Raw genomic sequence first — 13,187 nt, forward strand, 5'->3', positions numbered from 1 at the left:
TGTAATATACGTTTTGAAGCAGTTTAACATTACTGTACAGCCATGGCCGGCTGTTTCACACGACATCTACCCCATAGAACATGCCTGGGATAGATGAGTGAGTGAATGAGTGAGTGAGTTTTGGTTTTACGCCGCTTTTAGAAATATTCCAGCAATATCACGGCGGGGGACATCAGAAAAGGGCTTCACACATTGTACCCATGTTTTGAATCGAACCCGGGTCTTCGGCGTGACGAGCGAACGCTTTAACCACTTGGCTACCCGACCGCCCCCTGGGATAAATGAGATTGAACGACACCAACAACGTCAGGACCAGAACCAGCCGGCAACGCCAACTCAGTAGGGTCAATGTTTGGTTGAGAATTGGAACAACATCTTCCAGGCTGTTTTCAATCAACTGGAGTCTTCGTCTGTATCAACGCAAATGGTGGTCACATCCGATATAGACATTGTTGATTGAGTTATTACACCACCCTTATAGGTCGGGTTTCTGTTTCATGTTACCAGAAATGGTTTTGTCAATGAATTTGTTACGAGGTGAGGTGAAATGGGGTTTAACATCGCGTCCCAGATTATTGAACTTGTATAGCGACGTGTACGAACCCCGGACCTTACCCACTCCTGGTGGACGCTCTACCACAGGACGACGGTAGACATTGATCAAACGGATGACATATTTTGTCGTTATTTTCAACAACATATCATTTACACAGCTTTGTAAGATTTGTTTGTTTCGTTGTTGTTTAACACCGCACTCAGCAATATCCCAGCATATGACGACGGTCTGTAAATAATCGAGTCTGAACCGGACAATCCACTGATTGATATCCTGAGCATCATCATTGGGATAAAATGACATGAGTAGTATATAGTGACACTATACTACTGACATGCATTAACTAAGTCAGCGAGCGTCACCGCCCGATCCCGTTAGTCTCCTTTTACGGCGAGCATAGTCTCCTTTTACGGCAAGCATAGTCGCCTTTTACGGCAAGCATGTGTTGATGAAGACCGATTCTACCCCGAATCTTCACGGGTCCTACTTTATATGAAGCATGATTACTTTTTCCCCTTTAGTGTGTATTATAAAAAACAACAACATTAGTCATTGTACTCACAAAGCGTCTGTTGTTTCTCCCGGTTTCTTCCCGGCGTCACAACTGGCCTGCCTTCCTTGTTTGTGATGATTACAAGGAAATGCAACTAGGAGTTTCACTATGGGTTATTGTTAGTCGCTGTTTCGATTCTGATGGTTCAGAAAGGACGAATGAAAAGGTTTTAAATGGATAATTGTTGATAAAAACATTAATAACCAAGTTCGCGGTCTTAGCAATACGGCCCACGGGTGATGGTTCGAATTTAAGTCCGCCCTGATTTCCTTTTCTGTTTCAGCACCATACCCGTGTTCGTGGGTTCGTCTGTACGTGACCGTACGTGCACTACTCCGTGACAAGTCGTAATGTCATAATGAAACTAAAAAAAGTGTCCAAAGCTGCGTTAGACACAGCTCAGTCACTCTTAATAATGCATTTTTAACGCAGTTATATACATTCGGCTTTTGACCCATTCTGTTGATATTGCGCTTCCTGGCGTATAAAATCGCCTCCGTGGTCTCGTGGACAGAGTGCCTGTACGGACAGCGGAAGGTCAGTGGTTTGACCATCGACCACCGCGTCATACAAAAAGATGTTAGAAACCGGTACTTGTTGTTACCGTGTCTATCACTCAAAATTGAACAAGTCGATAAAGTATGAGTGGGATATCTATGCAGCATGTTTTGTACTATTAATCCGGCAGTAGACCGGGCTAGTACAAGCATGCGCGCGCGCACACACACGCGGAACGAGAGACCCATTCACCTCACCTCACCTCCATGCCTGTATACTTAATTGTTGTCACAGACCCCCAGTATTCCAGTTATATCACGGCCTATCAGCTCAATGTGGGAAGAAAGCCCAACGTGATGCAGATCTAAAAAAATGGTTGAAATTTCTGTAAATAGTTGTACTCATCAGTGAGTCAGATGGGTTTAACGCCGCTTTTAACAGTATTCCAGTTATATCACGGCGTGTCAGCTCAATGAGGGAGGAAAGCCCGACGTGATGCAGGTCTCAGATGTGTTCCACTTTGAGCACGGGTATGGTGCTGACAAACCTAGAAACAAAATCGGGGCGAACCGGGATTCGAACCCACAATCATACTAGGTTTCTGGCGTGCCCAAGGGACACAGCGAATCGCGGCGCCTTAAACGACTGGGCCCCCCATGCCCCCCCCCCCCCCCCCCCCCCCCCCCCATAGTTGTACTCGAATAAACGGAATTGACTATTTTTCATTGAAATGTTCTCGTATACGCCACTTTGTCTTGGCCCAGGGTATTCTTCCTAATAAATTGAAGATATTGTCTTATAAATGTGTACAGATGCTTCGTCGCACATGCAAACATAAACCTAGAACTATTCTCCTGAATTTGAGATGAGCCAAACTCACCTATGACATGTTTGTTTTATTTAAAAAATATCCCGATGATTTTCAAAATTGTGTTCTTGTTCTAACATACAAACTATAAGTTAAAGCTTGTTGAAACACTCAACATGTCACAAATAAAAAAAAAATATGATAACTGTTTATAGAATAGATACATAATAAATACATATTATCAATCAATACAACTGTATATTTTTTATTCAAGTTTAACGATAGTTACATTGTGTCAGAAGTGAGTAGGTTATATTTAGCGTCAATCAGGACGAAGCGTACTTTATACGTTAGAAATGGCATGCATACATGCGATAAGGTTCGTTTAATTATTTTCTCGTAGAACTTCAGTATGTGTATTATTTAAATGTATCTATATATCTGTGGTCATTTTGATATCGAAGTGCATTTATAGCCAAGGTTCACGCAGGTCTTAGGCTTTTAGCCTTTTTGTGACACCCACAAGCAAGCGTATGGTGCCAACAGTATGTGTATTACTTAAATGTATCCATATATCTGTGGTCAGCTTGATATCGAAGTGCTTTTATAGCAAGGTTCACACAGGTCTTAGACTTTAAGCCTTTTTGTGACACCCGAAAGCATGAGTAAGGTGCCAACAGTATGTGTATTATTTAAATGTATCTATATATCTGTGGTCAGCTTGATATCGAAGTGCATTTATAGCCAAGGTTCACGCAGGTCTTAGACTTTTAGCCTTTTTGTGACACCCACAAGCATGAGTAAGGTGCCAACAGTATGTGTATTATTTAAATGTATCTATATATCTGTGGTCAGCTTGATATCGAAGTGATTTTATAGCAAGGTTCACGCAGGTCTTAGACTTTAAGCCTTTTTGTGAAACCCGAAAGCATGAGTAAGGTGCCAACAAACCAAGAATCATAATCGGTGACTCCCTGATTCAAGCAAGTCTGCACAGTGAATTGTGTCGCTCTCGCCGGTTGGACAGCACCAAGCATTTACGTCAGGTAGTCTTACTAACATCTAATAAATACGAGTATTCAGACATAATTCCAGCTTTTGTGTGTGGTTAATAAGAGGGGATAACAGCGTTCAGTGTTCGATGTTCGTCAAAACGTGCCCCTCGTGTTCTTGTACATGTGTTCGATGACCTTTTAGTGTTCGTCCAAACGTGCCCCTCGTGTTCTTGTACATGTGTTCGATGACTTTTAGTGTTCGTCAAAACGTGCCCCTCGTGTTCATGTACATGTGTTCGATGACTTTTAGTGTTCGTCAAAACATGCCCCTCGTGTTCCTGTGCATGTGTTCGATGACCTTTTAGTGTTCGTCAAAACGTGCCCCTCGTGTTCCTGTGCATGTGTTCGATGACCTTTTAGTGTTCGTCAATACGTGCCCCTCGTGTTCCTGTGCATGTGTTCGATGACCTTTTAGTGTTCGTCAATACGTGGCCCTCGTGTTCCTGTGCATGTGTCAGATTATACATGTCACTTGGTACCTGTACGTCGTTGGGTAAACGCCCCTGTTGTGTCTGTGTCGTTGTCTGTACAGTGGAGGCGCCAGTCAGCACACACATTGCGGTGGCAGCGAAATGGACCGTGACATACCTACTTTAATTAAGTAAGTTCAGAATTGGTTTGTCAGTTGGTAGATGGTGAATACATATCGTAAATCTGGAAAGTTTGGCGCCCTGAAATTATAGCGTGTGCGTAACAATAGTTTTAACTGCGTCTGGAATGTTTTGCGACACCATGTCGATGGGGTTACCACAGATGAAACTGCATTTTTTCATATGTTATTTTTTATGTGTAGAAAGCAGCGTGTTGAAAAGGTAGCTCAGTATCTATCATTGATTTGTTTTAGTTATATGAATGTGTTGTAGTTGACAAGGAAGGGAGTAGTGTGTTCATATAACAGTAGGTTAAAAGGCTGGCGTATGTCTGCACTACTCAGTGTTCTGAAGGAAACTGACGAGATGTGGCAGGTTGTTGGACTTTCCTGATTAGACTATTGACACTGAGTGATATCAGGGATATTTATTTAGTAATGTTCCGGGTTGTTTGACAATGTGTGGAATATACGAAATATGCTTCCTCGCATTGTTTGTTTCTTGTTGGTCTGCACAAATAACAGCGTCATGATCGTGAAACTATTGCGAGTGTGTATCGCTCACAGTTTTCGCAGTACTTTCCAGGTTTGCAATATACTACTGGTGTATAGGTGTATCAATATCTGTCAGTTGTTAATTGTTGTAATCCATCACTCCTACTAGAGGGGCTTGATTGTGAACAGATATATCAAATTCAGTCAGAGATTAGCCATGCAAATACAAGGCTAATCTATTAGACATGCATGATGAATGTGAAGGGCCATGAGTACAAGGTGCAGAGGAGAATGCGAATATGTCGGTTGTTGGTGGTCGACGTCGTCATTTTGGCCTAAGACGACACCATTGGCATTTCAGGGGCTCATGCATGGTGTATTGAATGGACGTGCTGGTTCGTCTTCACCATTTGAGAGAGGTTTTTAAAAGCGAGCGTCGACTACCTTTGTTTCAAGATATTACGTTCTGGAGTACAGACAGGTGACACAAGTTGGAGAGCTTTCAGTATCCAACTCATCGTACATGGGAACAGTAACGATCTTTTCTCGGACTTTGCACGTGTTTGCAAACGTTCACACCTTGTTTGTTGGACATGGCAATTTCGTTGAGTCATCTGCATCTTTATTAACTCATCCAAATGTTGATGACAAAGCACCACCATTCGTTTATACAAATCGCCTGTTTGAGTGGGACGGATCTAGCTGATGTTGGATGTCCAGCAAGTTTTGCTTCACATTGAGAAGGTGTACTCGACTGTCAACAGAGAAGCTTTACAATTTTCTATGGTCAGTGTGAAAATTCCGTGCGTTCTTGTGTGGGAAATGCTTTGTGAAAAGATCCGATTATTTATCCCGCGATATGCCAAGGAGAGGCACGGGCCACCGAGCCGTGGATGCCCGTGCCTATAATAAAAACACAAGATGAGATTGGGTTAAATGGCCGAGGGTGTGCAGGTACTAGTGGGCTACTAAGCTGCTAGTTGTGTATACCAAAATGCTACCGTTGCCATGGCCACTAGCATGGCATACGGCGATTCGCAGCTAGCGCTGCTGGCCTGAGACTGCTACCACTGTCCGACCCCCACGGTAGCATATTTAAACGCTACCATTGCTTGGCAACTACCATGCTGCCAAAAGCAGCTATCGCTGCTGGCCTAAGTCAGACTATCGCTGCCCGGCCACAGGTAGCCGGCCAAAGCAAATCCCACTGCCTGGCCCCATTAGCAAAACCATTGTGCGACTACCGCCGCGGACCCAACTGTCAGCTACCGCTTGACAAGACGACTTCCGCCGACTTAGACCACGACAGGATCCGATGTTTAATCATTAAAATGGTCACTCAAACTGCGTTGCGGGAAATCTGAGTGGTATAATTCTTTAGCCCATGGCTAACATTCATTCAAAGAACCCTAGCACCTAAAATGCTTAAAGCGCATTTCCAAACCATTTAAATGTGCATGTAGGAGTGTAGATGTTGCTACATGTGACTTTGTCAAGGGGAAGATAACATTTCTTGTGATGTAATATTTCACATGAAGTGGAGGTACCTGTGTTTATTATACAAGGATGCATTCAGTTGAGAGAGCTTACCATAGGGTCATAGAGGATATCCATACATTGGCCCACTTTGGACTTAATAGAACATTGGCGATGAGAAGGCGATCCAACAATGTTTGAAAGATGTAAGGTCACATACCGCACATCATTTACACCAAGGAAACAGTGCATGTTGTCCACAACTTTTCGAAGTATATACTTACTCCTTCATCAAACGAATACATGCTATGAGGCAGAGAGCAAATATGTATATGTAAGAACAACAAAAGTAAGGAGATAAGAAAGGTGGAAACTTAAAAAGGGAAGCCAACAGTTGATTGGCACTGACATTTAAGTTGAATTGAACTAAAAATGAGCCCCCAAAGAACCTGTCGAAAATCTAGATTGTTCATGTAGTCCTATTGCCTTAAAGTGAAGGCTGGGCGGAAGGTAAAAAATATGATCCAGGGACGGTGAGCTAAACTACTGCAAATCGTACATTTTGTTAGTTTTGATTACCTATATATGGTTGCACACGGACAATGGCCCAGTTTTCATATACGAGTTTACATGTATCAATCTGTTCAGGGACTTCCTTCTAGTTGGCAACATGTTTGACCATTATATGTTAAAATCTCCATTTAGCACGAGGAAGAAAAAAATCCTGTTGAATAACATCCTTGATGTGTTGTATGTACTGGGACCAGTCTCGGAGCTATCTACACCTGATCTGCATGCACATAGCTATATATAGGCAACCTACTTCCTTGGTTGGTAAGTATTTAAAATGAATGTGATTTGATTTTAGAAATGTGTACGTTCGGATACTAAATCAATAGAACATGTTTATAGTCATAATAAAATGTTTCAATTACGGATGAAGAGGTGAGATGAGCTGAAATGGGGTTTATCGTCGCGCTCAGGATTATTGACATTATATAGCAACGTGCATGCATGTGTGTATACCATCTTTTAAACGTCTTTTCGGTATGACGCGGTCGGGGATCGAACCCTGGACCTTCCGCTCATGGAAGACATTCTAGCACTGACCGTGGAGGCGGTCCGTATATAAAGGCGTTTAATTAAAGTATATCCGTTACAGGCTGAGAATGAGAGATTGATGTTCCAAGTAAGCCAAATGGCATCATATATCGATTCCTTAATATTCATAAACTATTTCTTGTTGATGTTTATAATAACTATTATGGTTTATAAGAAATTCAACCTCATACAACCTCGTTGATATTATGCTGTGAACCGATACCAGATTTGGTATATCTGGTCGTCCTAATGGTTCTGGGTATTTTCGGAAATATTCTTGTGCTGAACGTGTATCTCAGGAAATTCTACGATTCAACAGCATATTCTACGTGGTGTCCTCGGCATTCACATATGTTTCGGCGCATAATCAATTGTTCACTGTCTTTGACGTTTTATCTTTACGTGAACTGCGTGGATATTTCGGGCGATGGAGCTTCATCATAAGCTCAGAAGTATTTTCCAATTATGCTAAGTAAACTGCGTAAAAATTCAAACTCCTCAACTCCCCACCACCACCCCCTACTGTGTTGCAAAACGAACATATTTCTTAAACGTAAAACCTGTGCTTATAAACAGCAGAATCACTGCACTTGTACGCATCAGACGTAATTTACAAATAACATAATTAGATTTAGTTTCAACAAAACAAATGTCACTGGATTTTCGGGTCTAGTCTAGTTTGACTACAGGCTGCCGTCGCATTAGCAGGGATACTGCTGTGAGGTGTCAAGCAACAACAACTTACCCTTTATGCACATTGTGTGTTCCTGCAGGTATCCGAGGTCTGGGTTAATGATACATGTCTTTTCTGATTTTCAATTATCCATTCATATCCATCCATGTTCATCACTATTTTGCGTTTTACGTCCAACTAAACTACTTCGGCAGATATTCGAAACTGATTATTTTCATGTACGTGAACATCTTTTTAGCATGCACTATTTTGCTTCAATGCTGTATGTTTATCTTTGTGTTATACACGCGTGCGATTACCACCCTAAAGCTACGGGACATTATCAAACATACAAATCAATCAAAGTAACAAAAGCTAAATTTTACATATAGGTGTTTTAATCGTATATGTAGGGACATAGCATGACCTGTCATTGATTCATTTGAGCGTTTAACTTGCCTCGTGCGCAGGCATGCGGTGAAACAAGAATATTAATAGCATCTAAAATATTTCAGAATAATCTGATAATAATACTCAGGGCTACCACGACATAAATGAGTGGGGTTATTTATTGATATTTAATACTTCCTCCAGGAAAAATGAATAAATGTAATCTGACCAACTATTATATCAACATGTGTATGTGCGTAACAAAGCGCTCGTAATATATGGAAAGTTTTTTTCCGGCATGATTCGGACGTTGGTAAAACCACACGATTGCAAATTATCTAATAAAGGAATATATCTTAACTTTGGATTGTAATAAAGCGTATAACAGTAATCTACCAAGACGCACCAGTAACAGTGTGAGTCGTGTTGATGTGAGCCCTTTAACACCAACTCACATGTTTGTTTGTTTGTTTGTTTTACGCCGCACTCAGCAATATTCCAGCTATATGACGGCGGTCTGTAAATAATCGAGTCTGGACCAGACAATCCAGTGTCCTGCAAAGTAAAGCCAGACCCTGAGCTCCAATACGCTCCCTCGTATTAACATTTTTGAGCTCCAGGTATCTGCATAGTAAAATATACTCAAACATTCATGAGAAACAAAATTATTCTTTCTTATTTTATTCATTTAATTTTTGGAACTATTATATAAAGTAAAGTTTTAAACCGTAGCGGTTTGAAAAAGTCTTGTCAAAGACAACGTTTTCGATTGATTTACCTTGTGGGATAAAGTTATTTATCATATAATGGGTAGGTTTCTCGGCAGGATAAAGCCAACGGATAAAAACGATATCCATTGGGGTCATATGCGGATAGAGATAAAAATATCAAAGGTCAAGTAGGGACTACTTTCACTGTTTATAAACGAACGTGGCGTCATTCGGTGATCGAGTCAGAATTAACCATCGGGAATCTGGATAAACTACAGGGATAATTGCTATCATTATCAAAAGAACAGTCTAATATACTGAAAATCAGTGTCTAACCGTGACGTAGCTAAGGCATTTTATAAGTTTGGGCAACTTTGGAGATATAAATTTCGAAACAATTTTGCGAGGGCACGAGGCCTAGCCAAGCGGGATCAGAAGCCATATTTTGTGCTTGTAGACCTCTGCGGCTTGAAACCTTCTCCACAAATTAAAATAGTTGGATTCACATATGCTCTAATTTATGTATTCCTTATTGTACATTTTCCTTCCTTAGAAAGGGTGAACAGAGGAAGAAATAATTAAGAGTTTTATTATATTGCGTGTCATATTGTTTCCCCGAGGACATTACTTGTGCTTCACATGTTTTTGGTAGTTTGTTGTTTAACACCGCACTCGGTAATATTCCAGCTATATGACGGCAGTCTGAAAACAATCGAGTCTGGACGACGTAGTCCAGTGATGAACATCATGAGCATCGATCTACGTAGTTGGGATACGATGATATGCACAGCCAAGTCAGCGAGCCGGAACCAGAACCCGTTAGTCGCCTATTACGACAAACATAGTCTCCTTTTAAGGCAAGCATATGTTGCTGAAGACCTTTTCTAACCGTGATCTTCACAGGGGTTCACATATGCGTTAATATATGCTGATCTCAGTTGGTCATACTTCAGAACTCGTTACAAGTACCAATAAAGGTCAGGTTCCAGAGAATCACATTTGAGGCATATGCAAAAAACGAAATGTGTCACTACAAACAATCATATTTGCGTTTTATTTCAGGTGATCACCAATTCCAACATGGCCTCAAGGTTCCCAGTCATCTTCTCGGATACGACACATTTCGACAGCGACACGACAGCAGAAGTGAAGTCATCATTAAACATCAGCGATGAGGAGAAGAACCGTTATTTATCCCACCTTGACGACTCGATGTTTCCCTTGAGGATACCAGCCGTGGTATATCTTGCCATCCTAATGGTTCTGGGTATTTTCGGAAACATTCTTGTGCTGATCGTGTACCTTAAGAAATTCAAACCAAGCCCGACCCGTGTGTTTGTGGTGTGTCTGGCTGTGTTTGACCTCATGACATGCGTCGTTTCAATCCCAGGGGAGATCCTGGGCATGAGGTACAGTCACACGTTCGACTACCCAGCCGTGTGTAAAATAATACGATTCAACAACACATTCTCCGTGGTGTCCTCAGCATTCACGCTCATAGCTGTTACTATAGAGAGATACAGGAAGATATGTCGGCCTTTGAACAAACAGATCACCATCAGAGTCGCGCGCATCGTGGTAGGGATCGCTGTGTCCGTATCACTAGTCTTCACCATCCCGACAGTTATTGTCAGCGGTAGGAAAACGGTCAAAACAGACAAAGAGGAAATAACAGGCTTCGAGTGTTCCTTTGACGACGGGTGGCGCGATACTCTGTTCCCCGTGGTCTATATAGGAGTCGAATTCCTTATCTTCTTCGGTTCTCTGACTGTCCTGGTAGTTATGTACATCCTCATTGGCAGGACTGTGTTTAAACACCGGAAATTTAAATTCCGTCCGGTCAAGGATACGGAACATCACTCTTCGAATTACACAACCGAGACGTCATTTAAAGATGGAACTGAGAATGGGATCGCCTTCCGTAACATATCGTCACCCACAGCTACTTGCAATATTTCCAATTCAAACAATGGGACGCTTGGTTTTGACGGTTCGTCTGAGACAAGTTGTACATGTATGAATGACACCTCAGCACAACCCAAGACGTGTAAAGAAGACAAATCCTCGAATAGTGTGAGATCCATAAGAAATAATGCTGCAAAACCAAAAGAAAAATCAAGGCCCAGAGCGATGAAAACAACGCTTATGTTGTTCATCATCACAGTGGTGTTCATCATCAGTTTCTTACCTCATCTGATCCTGATGATAACTCGATTTATCAAATCCGACTTTCTGGACTCTTTACAAGGAGCAGGATTCATGGTATATAATATATTCCTACGCTCATACTTCATACAGAGTGCAGTTAACTGCATTGTGTACAGTTTCTGCAATGAAAGATTCAGAAATGAGTGGAGGAAACTACTCGTTTCTTGTTATCGTTGAGGGAAAGCAGCTGATATGTAAGACACGGGAGGAAAGTTTGGAACATAAACAGAACACATTGTCATGTGATGAACGCACAACAAACATGTTCAATCATCGGTTAAATGTTTTGCTGTTCATTCCATGCGTTACGGAACGATGACACTTGGATGAATAAATCGTTACAATTTGTTGATAATCACAACTTGACGGATGGCTGCCGCTATACAACGATCAATGAAGAGAGACGTGACTTATTGTGACGTTATACATTTATGATACATGTAACACCGTCAAGAAGCACCAAGGACACGACTTCAGAAACTGCAACGTTGTCTTCTCTGGACCACCTGAGACTGAGAGATTGTCTGCACAAGATGGGTCCACGACAGGAACTGCTATGCCTTGTACCGAGACATCCCCATAAAGCCCTATTCTATCTATTTAATTTATCTGTTATCACCTGCTACATCCCCAGTTGACATATTAATAACTTTTAAGGCATACAGCGACCTGATATAATTTTCAGTAATCTCGACTATCAACATGTGCATATTATACATATACATAATATATATATATACATAATACATAATACATAATAATATATATACATATACATAATACATATATATATATATATATATATATATATATATATATATATATATATATATATATATATATATAAATGACCCTTGGTGCACTTTGTTACATATATCACATGTAAAATAAGCATCCTGAAACACATGGACGACTAGTAACCAACTGTTCTTCATATGCTGATATTAACACATGTTGCAGTGGGATCGAAACGATGACTGGAAGGATAGGCTGTTTAGATGTATGTATGTGGAAGACAGCACGGATTGTAACATTGTACCACTAGTTTACCATTATAACATCGTAACACCAGTTTACCACGAATCTGATTCTAATGAACGTCATTCATTATCATGCCAACATATCAGATTCAACTCATGTCAGAACTCAACAGATGTCACTGTATTCCAAGTATCACTTTACACATACACGTAGAAAAGGATGTTTTGCTATTTAGTATCTCAAATAACATGTTTATCACACCCAGAAACCGCAATAAATATTCAAAATCGATATCTTCAGGATCACGAGTAGCACAGCTACAAGTAAATTTGTAAACGGAAGGTCGAGTCTCCCACTCATTGGTCGCTCGACCTAATGTTTTCCAGTAACGACTGCTCGTAAATGCAACATATTGATAGTGATATCATGAATATTTTATGCACGGATAAGTTGTAATGGATAAGTTGCAAACGTTTCATTCGAGTTATATACGTGCATGTCAATATTTTACTGTCTTTTGATGTTAAGGTGATCTAATTCTTGTGATTTTCAAATTGAAACATTGTTAGACATATTTATGCTTCACAATTGTATCAGGAAATAAATAAAATCTCACTCTGTTGTCTCTTGTTATCACATACGTATAAACCAACATCTGTCCATCAAAATAATACACAGACTGGAAACATTTCTCCTTTCATCGACTCGTGTTTCAATATTTACATTTAGTACTAACTACTAAATGACTTTATCGCGCGTATCCAAACCATGGGCTAATTACGTCTGTAACCCAATCACCCCTCGTAACTCAATCACCCCGGGCCACCACTCGGCACCGTGCCCGGGGAATAATCCCGCGCAAGCATCATCCCGCCCTTTGTTAGTCCGTCATTCGCGAGCAGCCCTTCCCCAAGTACACACGTGTGTCACTGTATCTAATCGCTTTCCCATTTTACGTTTCCTTTGTACCCAGTCGCGAACGTTTCGCCGATTACGCTTTGAATACCATCTATTCCAACACTCGCCGTATCGCATTTACACAATCGCGACCGTTTCGCCGATTACGCTTTGAATACCATCTATTTCAGCACTCG

The 13,187-nt window shown here is 41.0% G+C and overlaps 1 protein-coding gene across 1 annotated transcript; it reads left to right on the top strand.

Annotated features, from left to right (window-relative positions):
• Nucleotides 1-6,773: 6,773 nt before the first annotated feature.
• Nucleotides 6,774-11,312, top strand: LOC139459934 (cholecystokinin receptor-like). The gene is given in 3 exon segments (XM_071241673.1): nucleotides 6,774-6,830; nucleotides 6,832-6,864; nucleotides 9,967-11,312. Coding segments are annotated over 3 exon segments (1,413 nt in total). The 3' UTR covers nucleotides 11,290-11,312.
• The last annotated feature ends 1,875 nt before the right edge of the window (nucleotides 11,313-13,187 follow it).

This window comes from Haliotis cracherodii, unplaced genomic scaffold, assembly GCF_022045235.1.
Source record: "Haliotis cracherodii isolate W230 unplaced genomic scaffold, xgHalCrac1.p SCAF_1, whole genome shotgun sequence".
Classification (NCBI taxonomy): domain Eukaryota; kingdom Metazoa; phylum Mollusca; class Gastropoda; order Lepetellida; family Haliotidae; genus Haliotis; species Haliotis cracherodii.